This window comes from Pteropus alecto, unplaced genomic scaffold, assembly GCF_000325575.1.
Source record: "Pteropus alecto unplaced genomic scaffold, ASM32557v1 scaffold118, whole genome shotgun sequence".
NCBI classification, from domain to species: Eukaryota; Metazoa; Chordata; class Mammalia; order Chiroptera; family Pteropodidae; genus Pteropus; species Pteropus alecto.
Window position 1 is genome coordinate 2232423 of NW_006440654.1, and position 11526 is coordinate 2243948.

At 65.9% G+C, this 11526-nt stretch overlaps 1 protein-coding gene across 1 annotated transcript in view; it reads right to left on the reverse strand.

Annotated features, from left to right (window-relative positions):
- The window catches only part of GRAMD4 (GRAM domain containing 4), a 40240-nt gene that overhangs the window by 4095 nt on the left and 24619 nt on the right, over positions 1–11526 (reverse strand). Inside the window, exons 8-18 of the mRNA XM_025051042.1 lie at positions 9791–9923; positions 9324–9349; positions 8745–8836; positions 7383–7474; positions 5763–5811; positions 4520–4591; positions 4049–4092; positions 3864–3973; positions 2730–2884; positions 1087–1228; positions 285–378 (exon numbers count right to left, since the gene is read on the reverse strand). Coding sequence (XP_024906810.1) covers positions 285–378; positions 1087–1228; positions 2730–2884; positions 3864–3973; positions 4049–4092; positions 4520–4591; positions 5763–5811; positions 7383–7474; positions 8745–8836; positions 9324–9349; positions 9791–9923 — 1009 coding nt within the window. The remainder of the gene's footprint in view (positions 1–284; positions 379–1086; positions 1229–2729; positions 2885–3863; positions 3974–4048; positions 4093–4519; positions 4592–5762; positions 5812–7382; positions 7475–8744; positions 8837–9323; positions 9350–9790; positions 9924–11526) is intronic.

Below are 11526 nucleotides of genomic sequence, written 5' to 3' on the forward strand. Positions count from 1 at the left end.
CTCCAGCAGGTGGGACCACACAGTTCCCTTCGCTCGACACTACTCACGACCTGTTGCCCCATCCTCAGCACCCCAGACCCGAGCCTCCCCGCAAGTCTGGGGAAGCGACGGCGTGGCTGACCCAGGCCGTGTGGGGCTCGCAGGTGGGACTTCCTGTCCCTGGAAGCAGGGACGGCCAGCAGCGGGGCCTAAGCTCTTGGCAGGGCTGGCGGGCCCGGCGCTGTGCCCACCCCGTGCCCCGGGCCCCGGCGGCAGCACCCGGCCCGCAGGCCGCGCGCACTCACTTCTCGGTCACGTACAGCAGCCCGTTCCTGATGTAGTCCGTGGGCATCTTCCGGTCTCTGTTTATGAGGCAGCAACGCCAGCCGTTCTCACATGCTAAGGGGGACAAAACCGACCCTGACCGTCCCGCTGGGGACGCCCACCTCTGGCGGGCTGCCGGGACCCACCCGCCAGCCTGGCTGCTCCGAGGTGTGCCGACCTCCACCTCCGGGCAGGTGGCACCGAGTGGGAGGACGGTGGCTCGGCAGGAGCGAGGTGGCATCTACGAGGCTAAGGAACAGACGCCTTCTTGTCCGCGTGAACGGGCAGGGCTTTTGTGTTTGTTTTTAAAGGAGAAGGACACCATTTAAACGGCGGAGGAAGACGCACCGGGCGGCAGCCACGAAGCGCACACTCCACGTTCCCGGCTGGCGGGACCGGAGCTCAGGGCAGAACGCAGACCGCCCGCCACCACGCTCCACGGGCGCCGAAGTCTGTGAAGAGCCCGGTTCGCTGAGTGCCCACAGTGTGTGGTTTGTAGCGGGAGGGCCTCTCTGGGAGGGGACAGGGACCCAGGCTCCCGAGTCACCACTCAGGCCGCAGACAGGCCAGAAGGACCTCGGGGCAGGCTGCACACGCCAGGGGAGCGGCCGGCACCGGACTCTGCGCTGACCCCTGCCGCCCGCTGACTGCGGCAAGGTCGCCCTGTGTGGGCCGGGCCCGCCTGCCCGGTGTCTAGGAGGGCGGCCGGCAGCCCCACTGCGGCGCCCACACCGGGCATCCCCCGCCGGGCCAGGCTGGGTCACGGGCTCGCGGCTCTCATACCCGCCAGCGGCCGCTCGTTTTCCGTCAGGTTGAAGATCTCGTGGAAGTTGCCCTTCTTGGTGCTGTGGAAGCGGCCGGCGTCTTCGTCCTTGCTCAGGCTGGCTGGCGCACTGGACACGTAGCTCCGCGAGGCCGTCTGCGGCTGCCAAGAGCGTCCCGCCGTCAGCCATGCCCATGCCAAGGGGGGCAAGGAGCCGGCACGCACACGACCCCCTTCCCCACGCCCAGAGGCCAACGGACGGGCAAACGGCGTGTGCGCCCAGGCGTGGGCACCCAGGCATGGGGTGCCCGGTCCTCGGCGCCCTGTGGCCGTGGGGAGACCCTCTGCCCCCACACACAGTCCAGGTGCTGTGCCACAGGTGCTCAGCGCTGGCAGTTCAGACAGACGTGCCAGGATCAGAGCTGGCCCGCGACAGGCCACCGGAAGCAACAAACACGTCACAGTCACGGCACAGTCACAGCACAGCAACGCACAGCACTGGGTCACGGCAGGAGGAGGGGCTTCCCCGCGGACACCGTACCTTGTCATGCCCTGACAGCTGGTCAGAAAAGAGACAACGGACACACGTGGGACCAAGACGAAGGAAAAGGCCGGGCCACGCGACGCCGGCCCAGCGGGCTGCAGACGCAGACGCAGGCCCGCGGTGCCTCGCAGGGCTGCCGCCCCGACGCCCACCCCTCAGCCCGCTTCGCCCTCGCCCTCAGGGCGGCCAGCACCACGTGCGCTTGGCCCCGGGAGGTCCGGTCCCAGCCTCCCCAGGGAGCCAGGCTGCCTGCTCCTGCCCCTTCCCTGCTTCGCCGCCACCCGTGTGACCAGGGCCAATCCACAGGCTCTCACAGGGCCACCTGCACACCCAGCTGGGGAGTTTGGGCCCCCAACAAGCTACTGTCCCAGGACCTGGGAAGCCTGACCCACATGTGACTTGGAGCGTCCCCCCACCAACAGAAGCATCAACGAGTCACTAGATACCCTCCCCTCAGAGGACACCCACACACACGACTCTGCACTCCAATGTCACCTTCTCCAGGAAGCCCTCCCAGACCTCCCTGGGAGTCCTACTGAGCCCAGAACTTCCCCACTTGCCTGAGACCCGAAAACACCTATATCAGCTCGGGACATGGTGCCCGATGCCCATACGGCTGACCTTCCACTGTGAACGACACATGGGCCAGCACCAGCCTGTGAGCACCAGGTGGGCCCATCCCAGGTGCTGCTGGGCCTCGCGGCCCAGGCCTCAGAGCTGGGGCAGCAGGACCTGGCACCTACCCAGAGCAATCGCTGCCAGGGCTCCCACCTCCCAAGGTCCCCCAGCTCTGTGCGGCGATGACCAATGCCCCACACCCTGCTGGCCCTCGGCCTGGGGGCCAGCCTGGCATGGCAGGGCCCACTCTCCAGGGGGTCTGTGGCAGGAGGGGGCCTCCAGGCCATCCCCCAAGCGCTGCCTGGCCTGGGCCAGCAGCTGTCCCCCGCCCGAGCTGGCTGGCCCTTTGACAAGGCAGAGCTGGGCAGCAGGGAAAACCCGTTGTCCGTCTTAAGGGCCCCGTGAACGCGGAAGGCCATCAGCCCCCGGCGACCGACAGTGACGAGCGCGTGTGGGCTGGCGGCGCCCTGCGGCCCGCGCCCCGGCTGCGGTGGGGCTCACCCTGCGGGACGTGGCGGCAGTGGAGCGCTCCTTGAGCTGCGGGTCAGTGGGGAGGCCCTTCCAGATGATGTAGGGGGTGTCGTACTTGGCGCGCAGCCTCGGGCAGCGTTTGAAGATGAAATCGATGAGGAAAAACTTGACGCCAGCATAGAGTCCTGGGGGGTGAGGGGGAGACACAGTCTCAGTCCACCCAGACCCACCATGGGACCCGCCGGCACCGCGGCCCCACGCCCCAGGGCCTCTGAGGGCCTCCCGCAGCCCAGGTTTGGCACGGTGGCCCTAGTGGAGTCAACGGAGGGCAAGGGAAGCAAGAGGGGAGGTGACCCCAGCTTTTCACTTCATCACCTCAAACCCAGCGGTGGCTCGGGACAAACAAAACCAGCCCCAACACAGGGCGCCATCCACCAAGGGTGGATGAAAGAAACTGTGGGGACCCGTCCCCAGCCTGCCCTCTGACCAGGGGTCCAGCAGTCCCCATGGCCACGGGCTCCCCGAGGTCAGAGCGAGCGCTCAGTGCCAGCCCAGGTCCCAGAGAAAAGACAGAAACTGTACGGCCTGCCAAGGACATTTTACGTTTGTTGACTTTTGTCACTTTCCCCAAGAACAAACATCTGCCAGCCCTGGTTTTCCTGGAGAAGGGGGCAGGCAGGGTGCCAACAAGAAACGGAGGACCAACTGCATATTAGGGGGCTCAGGGCAGGCTGAGGCAGACCCCCGAACTGCACAGCCACAGCGCTCAATACCCCAGCTCAGAATCAGCCTCCCCCGTGTGCTGTGCATGGGCCCTGTGCAAGCCAGGGTGGGTCTGGGCTTGGGGTCTGGCCTGGGAGCAGGGCACAGCTTCCTGGGCGGGGAGCTGAGTGGGTCCGGGCGGGCTTCAACCTCCCGGCAGGGCTGCCCTGTCTGAGGCGGCCGCTTCCTCCCGAACCCGTGAGGCCTCTAGGGTTCAGATGGGCTTCATTTCTCCCCAATTTAAGCGTTTTGATAAAAACCACTGGCCGAGGCGCACAGGAAGGAACGCGGTGAGAGTGAACAGCCGGCCTCCTCCCTGGAGGCGGCGGCGCCGCAGACACCCGGTGGGAAGCAGCGGCCCGGCCGCCCCAGCCCGGCCGCACCGGCCGAGCGGCGCCTTACCCAGGGCGAGGCCCACCAGGCGGTAGGGGAAGAAGCAGGAAGCCAGGAAGGCGGCCCACAGCGCGACGTACAGCTTCTGCGTGATCTCCGGCTGCACCCACATGAACAGGCTGCGAGGGAGACGGGGCATCAGCCGGGCGGCGGGGCCACACCCCAGGGGCGCCGGGCCGGGGGTGATGACTTACTTCTTGATCTTTTCCAGGATGTCAGCCATCTTGCCAAAGAGGTTCTGTGTGAAGAAGCAACTGTGGTTATGAGAGACGCCGGGGCATCGGTCCACAGTGACGCCAGGGGGGTCCCGGGTCAGGTTCACGGGCCGCCCCTGGGGGACCAGAGTGGGCGCCACGAGCCCCGTGGCCCTGCCCCACCACTCCAGGCCGAGGACGGGACGATGGGTCCCGTCTGAATCAGGTCAATGCTCTGGTAGTGCCGACAAACCTAATTCCGTGTCCCTCCCAGGAGCTGGCTGGGCCCCGGCCGGGAGGCGCTCTGACCACCAGGCGCCACTGTCACATTAACGGGACGACCCCACACCCATCGGGGCTGTCTCGGGTGTGGGCGACGGAGCTCCGGGCAAGCGGGCGACAGGTCGGCTGGCGACAGACGAGCCGGGCCTGGAGATCGGGGTGCTGGCCTCCCACCCCTGGGGACGGTACCTGGGCCTTCTGGGCGACGTCCAGCACGAGCTGGAACTTCTCAGACACGGTCAGGTCTTCCTTCGGAGGCTCCTTCGGTCAAAGGGGAAAGAGAATGGCCACCAAAACTTAACAGTTCGGAGAAATTACTGACAGAAACAGCACAGAGGGCTCCCGGCCCTGGGACCTGGTCGCTCGGACGTCCCCGCACAGCCAAAGGGGCGGACGTCCTGCAGGACCCAGCACGACGGGTCAGCACGGGACAGCTGCTCTGGTGGACACCCCACCTTGGGGCCTGAGAGGCTGGGTGGGTGGTGGGCACCCCTACAGCTGGCAGGGCTGTGGCTCTGACTCACCTTCGGAGGTGCATGAGACCACGCAGTTCCCTACCTCACTTTACAGGCAGGGAAACTGAGGCAAAGGGGGCCTGACCTCACTCTGCTTATCTGAGTTCACTCAACGAAAACCTTCCGAGGGACCCCTGAGTGCCGGGCCCAGTGGGCACAGGCCTGCCCCCAGATGCTCTCCCCAACCCCTAGGGGGTCCTACGGGCACCAACGCCCAGCACCCCTACTGTGTGCTCTGTTCACACAGTAGGTGCTTGAACAGCTGACGAGGCCCCTGGAGGCACTGAGGCCTCCCTCCCACCCACGCCTAGCACTTCTGCTCCAGGGGCCAGAGTCCCCCTCTAGAGCAAGGTCAGAGCAAGGTCAGAACATTTTTTCTGTAAAGGGCCAGAAAGTAAACACTTGGGGTCTGCAGGCCACATGGTCTCTGTCACAGCTACTCAACTCAGCTGTCACAGCCCCGCGCAGCCACAGCATGCACAAATGAATGGGCACGGCTGCATAGCAATAAAACTTTATTCACAAAATCAGGCGGCAGGCTGTAAGCAGGCCACAGGCGTAGCTGATCCTGCTCACACGTCCACTGGCCCAGCCCTCTGAGCGGCCCCCTTGCTGCCTCCCTCTCCAGCACATTCTATCCTGGCTGGGAAGGGTCAGGAAGGCACTCTCTTCCTGAGCAGCCAAGCCTGGCCCAGAGGGGACACGGGGGGGCGTCAGCTGGTGAGGGGTCAGGGTGCAGCTGCCCTGGGCTCCGGGCTGGGGGCGGTATGGCCTTCTCCTCCCCAACCTCCCCTAGGTAGGGCTCCCGGCAGGCGTCCGCACGGCTGCAGCTGGAGGCCTCAGGGGACCAGCAGGGGACCCAGGCTGAGGCCTGACCTGGCAGAGGTGGACGAACCCTTCGCCTTCCCGGGACTTACCACCACCTCGGACACTTCAGGGACGATGCTCCACTGTATCCTCCAGCCCCTGGCAAACAGGAGACAATGTGCACCCTCAAAACAGCACCGCCTGCAGGCGGCGGGGTCACAGGACGCGTCAAACTCAGGCCGAGCTCCCAACGGGTGGAGCGTGGAGCGCCCTGCAGCGTGGGCAGACCGCGGTGGTCGCCTCCGAGACTGCCAGGGCCACTCACCGGGGTGGACGGTTCAGGTCGCCTCACCGGCCCTGGGGGCCTCCGGGGGGGTGCAGGAGCAGCCGCCATCCTTTGGCTGACCGCACGGAGTCCCCCTCACCAGTATTTAAATGCTCTCTTTTTTATAAAAAACATTTTCAGGTCGACCAGCCTGAGCAGGCAGAAGGAGGCACTAGGAAAACGGGTGTGTAGAAGTGCACCCTGCGACAACGAAGAATTTACAAGCGAGTAAAAAATGACCAACTCCCTATGACCTCACCCGCACGTGGAAACTAAGGAACAAAACCGGCAGAACAGACAGACTCACAGATACAGAGAAGGAACCGTCGGCGGCCACACGGGAGGGGGTTTGGGGCTCGGTGAAAAGGGGGAGGGGTTAAGAAATGCAAATTGGCAGTGGGGATGTGAATACAGCACAGGGGACGTGGCCGATACCAGTGTGACGACTGCGTACGGGGTCGGGGGGGCTGGACTAATCAGAGGGCTCCCTGCATAAATTACACAGACGTCTAATCGCCACGCGGTGTACCTGACCCTCGTATAAAACAACACTCAATGTCGACTGCGACTGAAAATCTGAAAAAACGGGGCGGGGGGAGGAGACTAGAAGGTCCACGTGTCCAGCTATAAAACAAGGAACAGACGTGAAGAACAGCACAGGGGAAATGGTCAGTGACGTCACAGGGCCGCAGGTGTTGGACGGGCACCAGACTGGTCACGGTGGTCACCCTGGGCACAGAGTGCACAGAGCGTGGATGACCACGCTGTACACCGGAGCCTAGTGCGACGCTGGACCTTAACTATATTTAAATTCTAAAAAATTTACAGAAAAAATGAGTGAAAGCGAGCACCCTGAATGGCCGCGTCCGGCACTGGGCACAGGGCTCTCGGGCCCCGGGGGACGCGGCTCTCGCTGTGGGGGCGGCCGGGAACACGGGGTTCTGCCCAGAGCGCTGGCTTCCCAGCGCAGTGCCGCGGCCTCGACAGGGGTGCTCGGGGAACACAGAAGGGGGCGCGCGGCATGAGGAGCGCGTTCTGAATCCAGCTCCTGTCACACGCATGCCGGTGGGGACCCCCTAGGGCACAGAGCCCCCACGCTCCCTCGACCCCCCAGGACGTCTGACCAGAGCTCTGGGGGACTCTCCTGCCAAATGGAGCCCCTCGAATCAGGGGTGGGAGTGACCCCGCAGCCGGCACTCACTTGGCGCTGGGGAGTCTGGCACTGCCCACGGCGGCTCCCGCAAGCCAGGCTGGGGGTGGGCACCCCCCTCCCTGGGGTCAGGAGCCTATCGGAGGACACCCCCCAAAGGCCAGTGCACGGGGCGCAGCTGGCTGGGCGTGTCACGGACGTGGGTGACGTGGGGAGACAGCACGCCACACGCACACGATGAGCCAGCTCACCTACCTGGCTATGAGGTAATTGAGGGACAGCCGCAGAATCGCCAGAAATAAGAACATGGGGATGGCCCAGCCATGCCACACGGCGTTCACGTAGACCTGCGGGCAGGACGGGGCAGCGGGGACACGGTGAGGGGCCCAACGGCAGCTCGAGGCCGACCGCACCCCACCCTGCCCTGCAGGCTTGCGCCTGGGGAAGCGGGAGGAGCTGCCCATGAGGACGTGAAGGGGGAGCCCCTCGGGAGGCAGTGGGACATACGGGCTGCCCGGGGAGAGGGCCGCGGCCCGGGAGCAGAGAGGGCCCGCCTCACTGGGGTTCCGGCCCGCCCAGGTGCGGTGCCACGTGCTAGAGCTCAAGCTGGCCCCGAGTGGAGCACAGCTGAGCACGGTGATCGACCACAGGCCGGGAATCCACTATGTGCCGAGTGCCCAGGAAAGGGCCGCAGGGGCCCCTCAACTCTGCTCCCGCCTGTGCCTGGCCCGGAGCTGGGGCCACTGAGCTGCCACCCAGGAAGGGGCAGGGAAGGAATGCGGGGGGCTGGGCGGAGGGCAGAAGCTGGTCTGAGGTGGGAGGTGCCTCTCTTGGTGATGAGGACGATGAGGACGATGAGGGACTAAGGTGTCTGACTCGAGGCAGTGAGGCCTCACGAGCAAAGCAGAGTGGAGAGGGGTCCCCGGGGTGACAGCGGACAGGCACCCTGCCGCTGCGGCCTGTCCTCTGTGAGTGTGCAAAAGGCCAGTCTCCCAGGAGGACGGTGGGCCCTGGGGCAGGCACTAGGGTGGCCCTCGAGACCAGACCAGGCTGAGGCTAGCTGGGGGGTTCTGCAGAGATGGGCCTTGGGGAGCTGTGGCCACCTATTGCTGGCCTCGGGAATCCACAGGCAGGTGGGTGGCCTGCATCCTCCTTACACTGGAGAGTGGCACTGGCTTTGAGAGGACAGATGGCCACCGGGCATTTCATGCACTGGCCAGGCCCGTTTTCCCCAACGCCCCCGTGATGCTGGCCCGCCGCCCGCCACCCTACCCCAGCACTGCTGGCTCACGGGCCCAGCTCAGCTCCAGGTCACCATGCACATGTCCGGAGCCACCCCCAGGCCCCGTAACCAGGACAAGCCCCTTGCCGTCCCCTCCCCGGCCATCCAGGAGAGCAGACTGAAGTGTGGCCAGAGGCCCTGTGGACATCTCTGCACAGACACAGCCTGCGGGCCGGCCCTCGTCGGATCCCCTCACGACCGCAAGGCGGCTGTATCGCTGCCCCCGCTCGACAGATGGGAGCCTGAGGCTGAGCGCACCCCCGGGCCGCCCCGCAGGGCCAGGGTGGGTCCCTCGGGGAGAAGCACAGCCCGCCCGCCCCACGGGAAGCGCTCACGGTGAAGGCGATGGCCGATGTGTAGACAGAGTACCAGTCAGATAAGGCAGAGAGGTTCTTCACAAAGCTGGTGACAGGCCTGGCGCCGCGCTCTGGGGACAGGGCAAACGCACGGTCAGGCTGGCGCTTGCGGGCCCTCTGGGAGGTCAGGCTGGCCACAGGGCCCGGGCAGACCCAGCGACAAAGCAGAGTGCAAGCACGCAGGCTCCCAGTGCGCCTGGGCCCTGGGCCAGCGCTGCCTCCGCCCCCTGCCCTGCCTAGTGCTGTCTGGTCCCATGGGGTGATGCCCTCTGCGTGCCCCCACCCCACGCCTGTGCCCACGGGCAGGAGAAGGGGGGCTTGTTCGCATCCCCGGGGCCCAGGCAGCGATCTGGGAAAGCGACACTTTTCTCTGGGGCTTCCACGCCCGGAGGGCAGGACAGACAGGCGCCTGGGACAGGCTGCAACGGCCTCAGGAAGGAGGCAGCAGCGGGAATTACGGAGAACGCCTCCACAAAGCCGCCCCGGTCCGCCCGAGATGACGGAGCCCTGCTCAGGGCCCCCACGCGCTGGTCAGCCCCCCAAGGGCACGGTACTCACTCAGTCGCCGCATGTTCTCGGTTAATCTGAAAGAGGGGGAGAGGGATGAGCGCCAGCACCCCTCGCCTGGGCCCGCACCACCCACCTGGGCCTGCGCCCCTGCTGGCGAGGGCAGGTAGAGCTGCTCCGAGGCTGCAGGGGACCGTGTCCACAGAACCCGCCCTCGTCCCCGCCCACGCTCCGCAGGACCCTGAGACTTGGACAGTAGAAGCCTGGCCCATCTGGCGCCCACGGAGACCCAGGGGCCAACAGCGGGTGTGTGACCCCAGGGGGAGGCCGGGGCAGTGGGCGCTCTGCTCTGAGCCCGCCACCCCGCACGGTGTTTGTCAGGCACGCGAGACCACGGAGTGGGGGCAGGCGGCAATGCAGTGGCCTTTGTGCCCGGCCGGGGGCCCGACCCTAGGGGGCCCGGCCACGCCCCACTTCGCGGCTCCACCGAGCTCTGGCTGGGCTCCCGGGGGCCCCACCTGCGGGCGCTGAGGGGCTCCTCCGTCTCCACGGCACTCTCCTCGGGCTGGAACCGGAAGTCCTCCACGTACTCCCCGAACTTCTCGAAAAACCACTTCTGCACGCGGGGGCACAGCCCCTGGCCCCGCCGGTCTGCAGAGACGCCAGGCGTCAGTGAGGGCAGGGCCTGGAGGGCTTGCAGGGGGTGGGGTGAGGAAGCACCGAGGTGGGGGCCAGGCTGTGGGGGGCTTGGCCCCCCAAAAACAGAGCCTGACCCGCTTGCACCACGAGGAGCAACACCAGCCCACGCAGACCACATGGGGGGCCTTGGTGTCCCTCACACTGACTCCCACTGGCCTGAGGCTGTCCCCAGCACGAGCACTGTCCAGGCAGCTCCCAGCCCCCTGTGTCAGCCCCCCTCCCCCTTACTGGAGGCACTAGTCCATCTGGGGAGGGGCTGAGTGGGCTCACCGCCCGTACCCTCTGTGCCAGCCAGCGGGTGTCTGTGTTGGGGGCTGTGCCCGGTGGGTGGAGTGGCCTCTGCTCACCCACAGCCAAAGCCTTTAGAAAGCCACGCACTACACAGAAAACCAGGACGCGTTCCGCAGACCGGAGCCTGGCCCTGCGGGAGGCAGGTCTCAGAGCCGCCTGCAGGTGGCACTGTCTACCACCGTTACAGAGGGACCGCCTGCTCCCAGGGGCGAGGGCGACTGAGGCTCCGGCACAGAGGCCGCCCAGGCACGGGGGAGGGGGAGGGGGGGCCTGGGGTGCTCGTCATGACAGCGTTTTCAGGCCGAGAAGCAGGTCAGCAAACTAGTGAACGCTGACGGCTTTGCTCTCAAATGCAGCTGTGCACGGAACGTAATGAGCAGGCGTGGCCATCCCCACAAACACTCGCGGGCACCGAAACCTGGAACGCACGCAACGTCCCCGTGTGACGCGTTCTGATTTCTTCCAACCATTAAAAAATGTAAAAATGTTGAAAAACACACAAACATTTAAAAACGTAAAACCAGATGGACCAGACGGGGCTGTAGTTTGCCAATCCCCAGGGCTGTCAGGCCTGCTCTGAGCAGACAGGTGTCAGGAGCTCCCAGGCCACCTCCCACATGCACACACACATACACACACACACACACACGGCCCTGGTTGCGGACCCCCCACCCCCACACACAGACACACACACACGGACCTGGCTACAGACCCCCCTCCCCCGACACACACACAGACTCACACACACGGCCCTGGCTGCGGGACCCCCCCCACACACACACGGCCTTGGCTGCAGCCCCCCATGTACACACACACACACACACACACACATGCACACACACACGGCCCTGGCTGCGGACCCCCCCCACACACACACACACTTACACGGCCCTGGCTGAGGGGCCGCCTCCCATACCATGCACCACACATGGCACCCTCCCGCATTCCGCCCACCCCAGAGCCGCACTCGGTGGGGCCCGCCCTTCCTTCCCTCCCTCCAGCCCCCGCCAGAGCCCACCATTCCAGCAACTATGGCCATCAGAGTGGACTCCTAGACGTGGCTTGAGACCAGGCCCTTGACGGGGGCTGGGCCGTGGGGCCCAGAGTTGGGGTCTCGCACCCTACACTGCAGGGAGCGCATCATCGCTGGGCATGTCAGGGGTCTTGGGTTTCCTGTGCTGGATCCTGGGCCGCTGGCCATGGTGCCCAAGAACCTAAGGAGACTTGGGCCCTCGGGGCGCAGCGGCCAGTCCCACACCCAGGC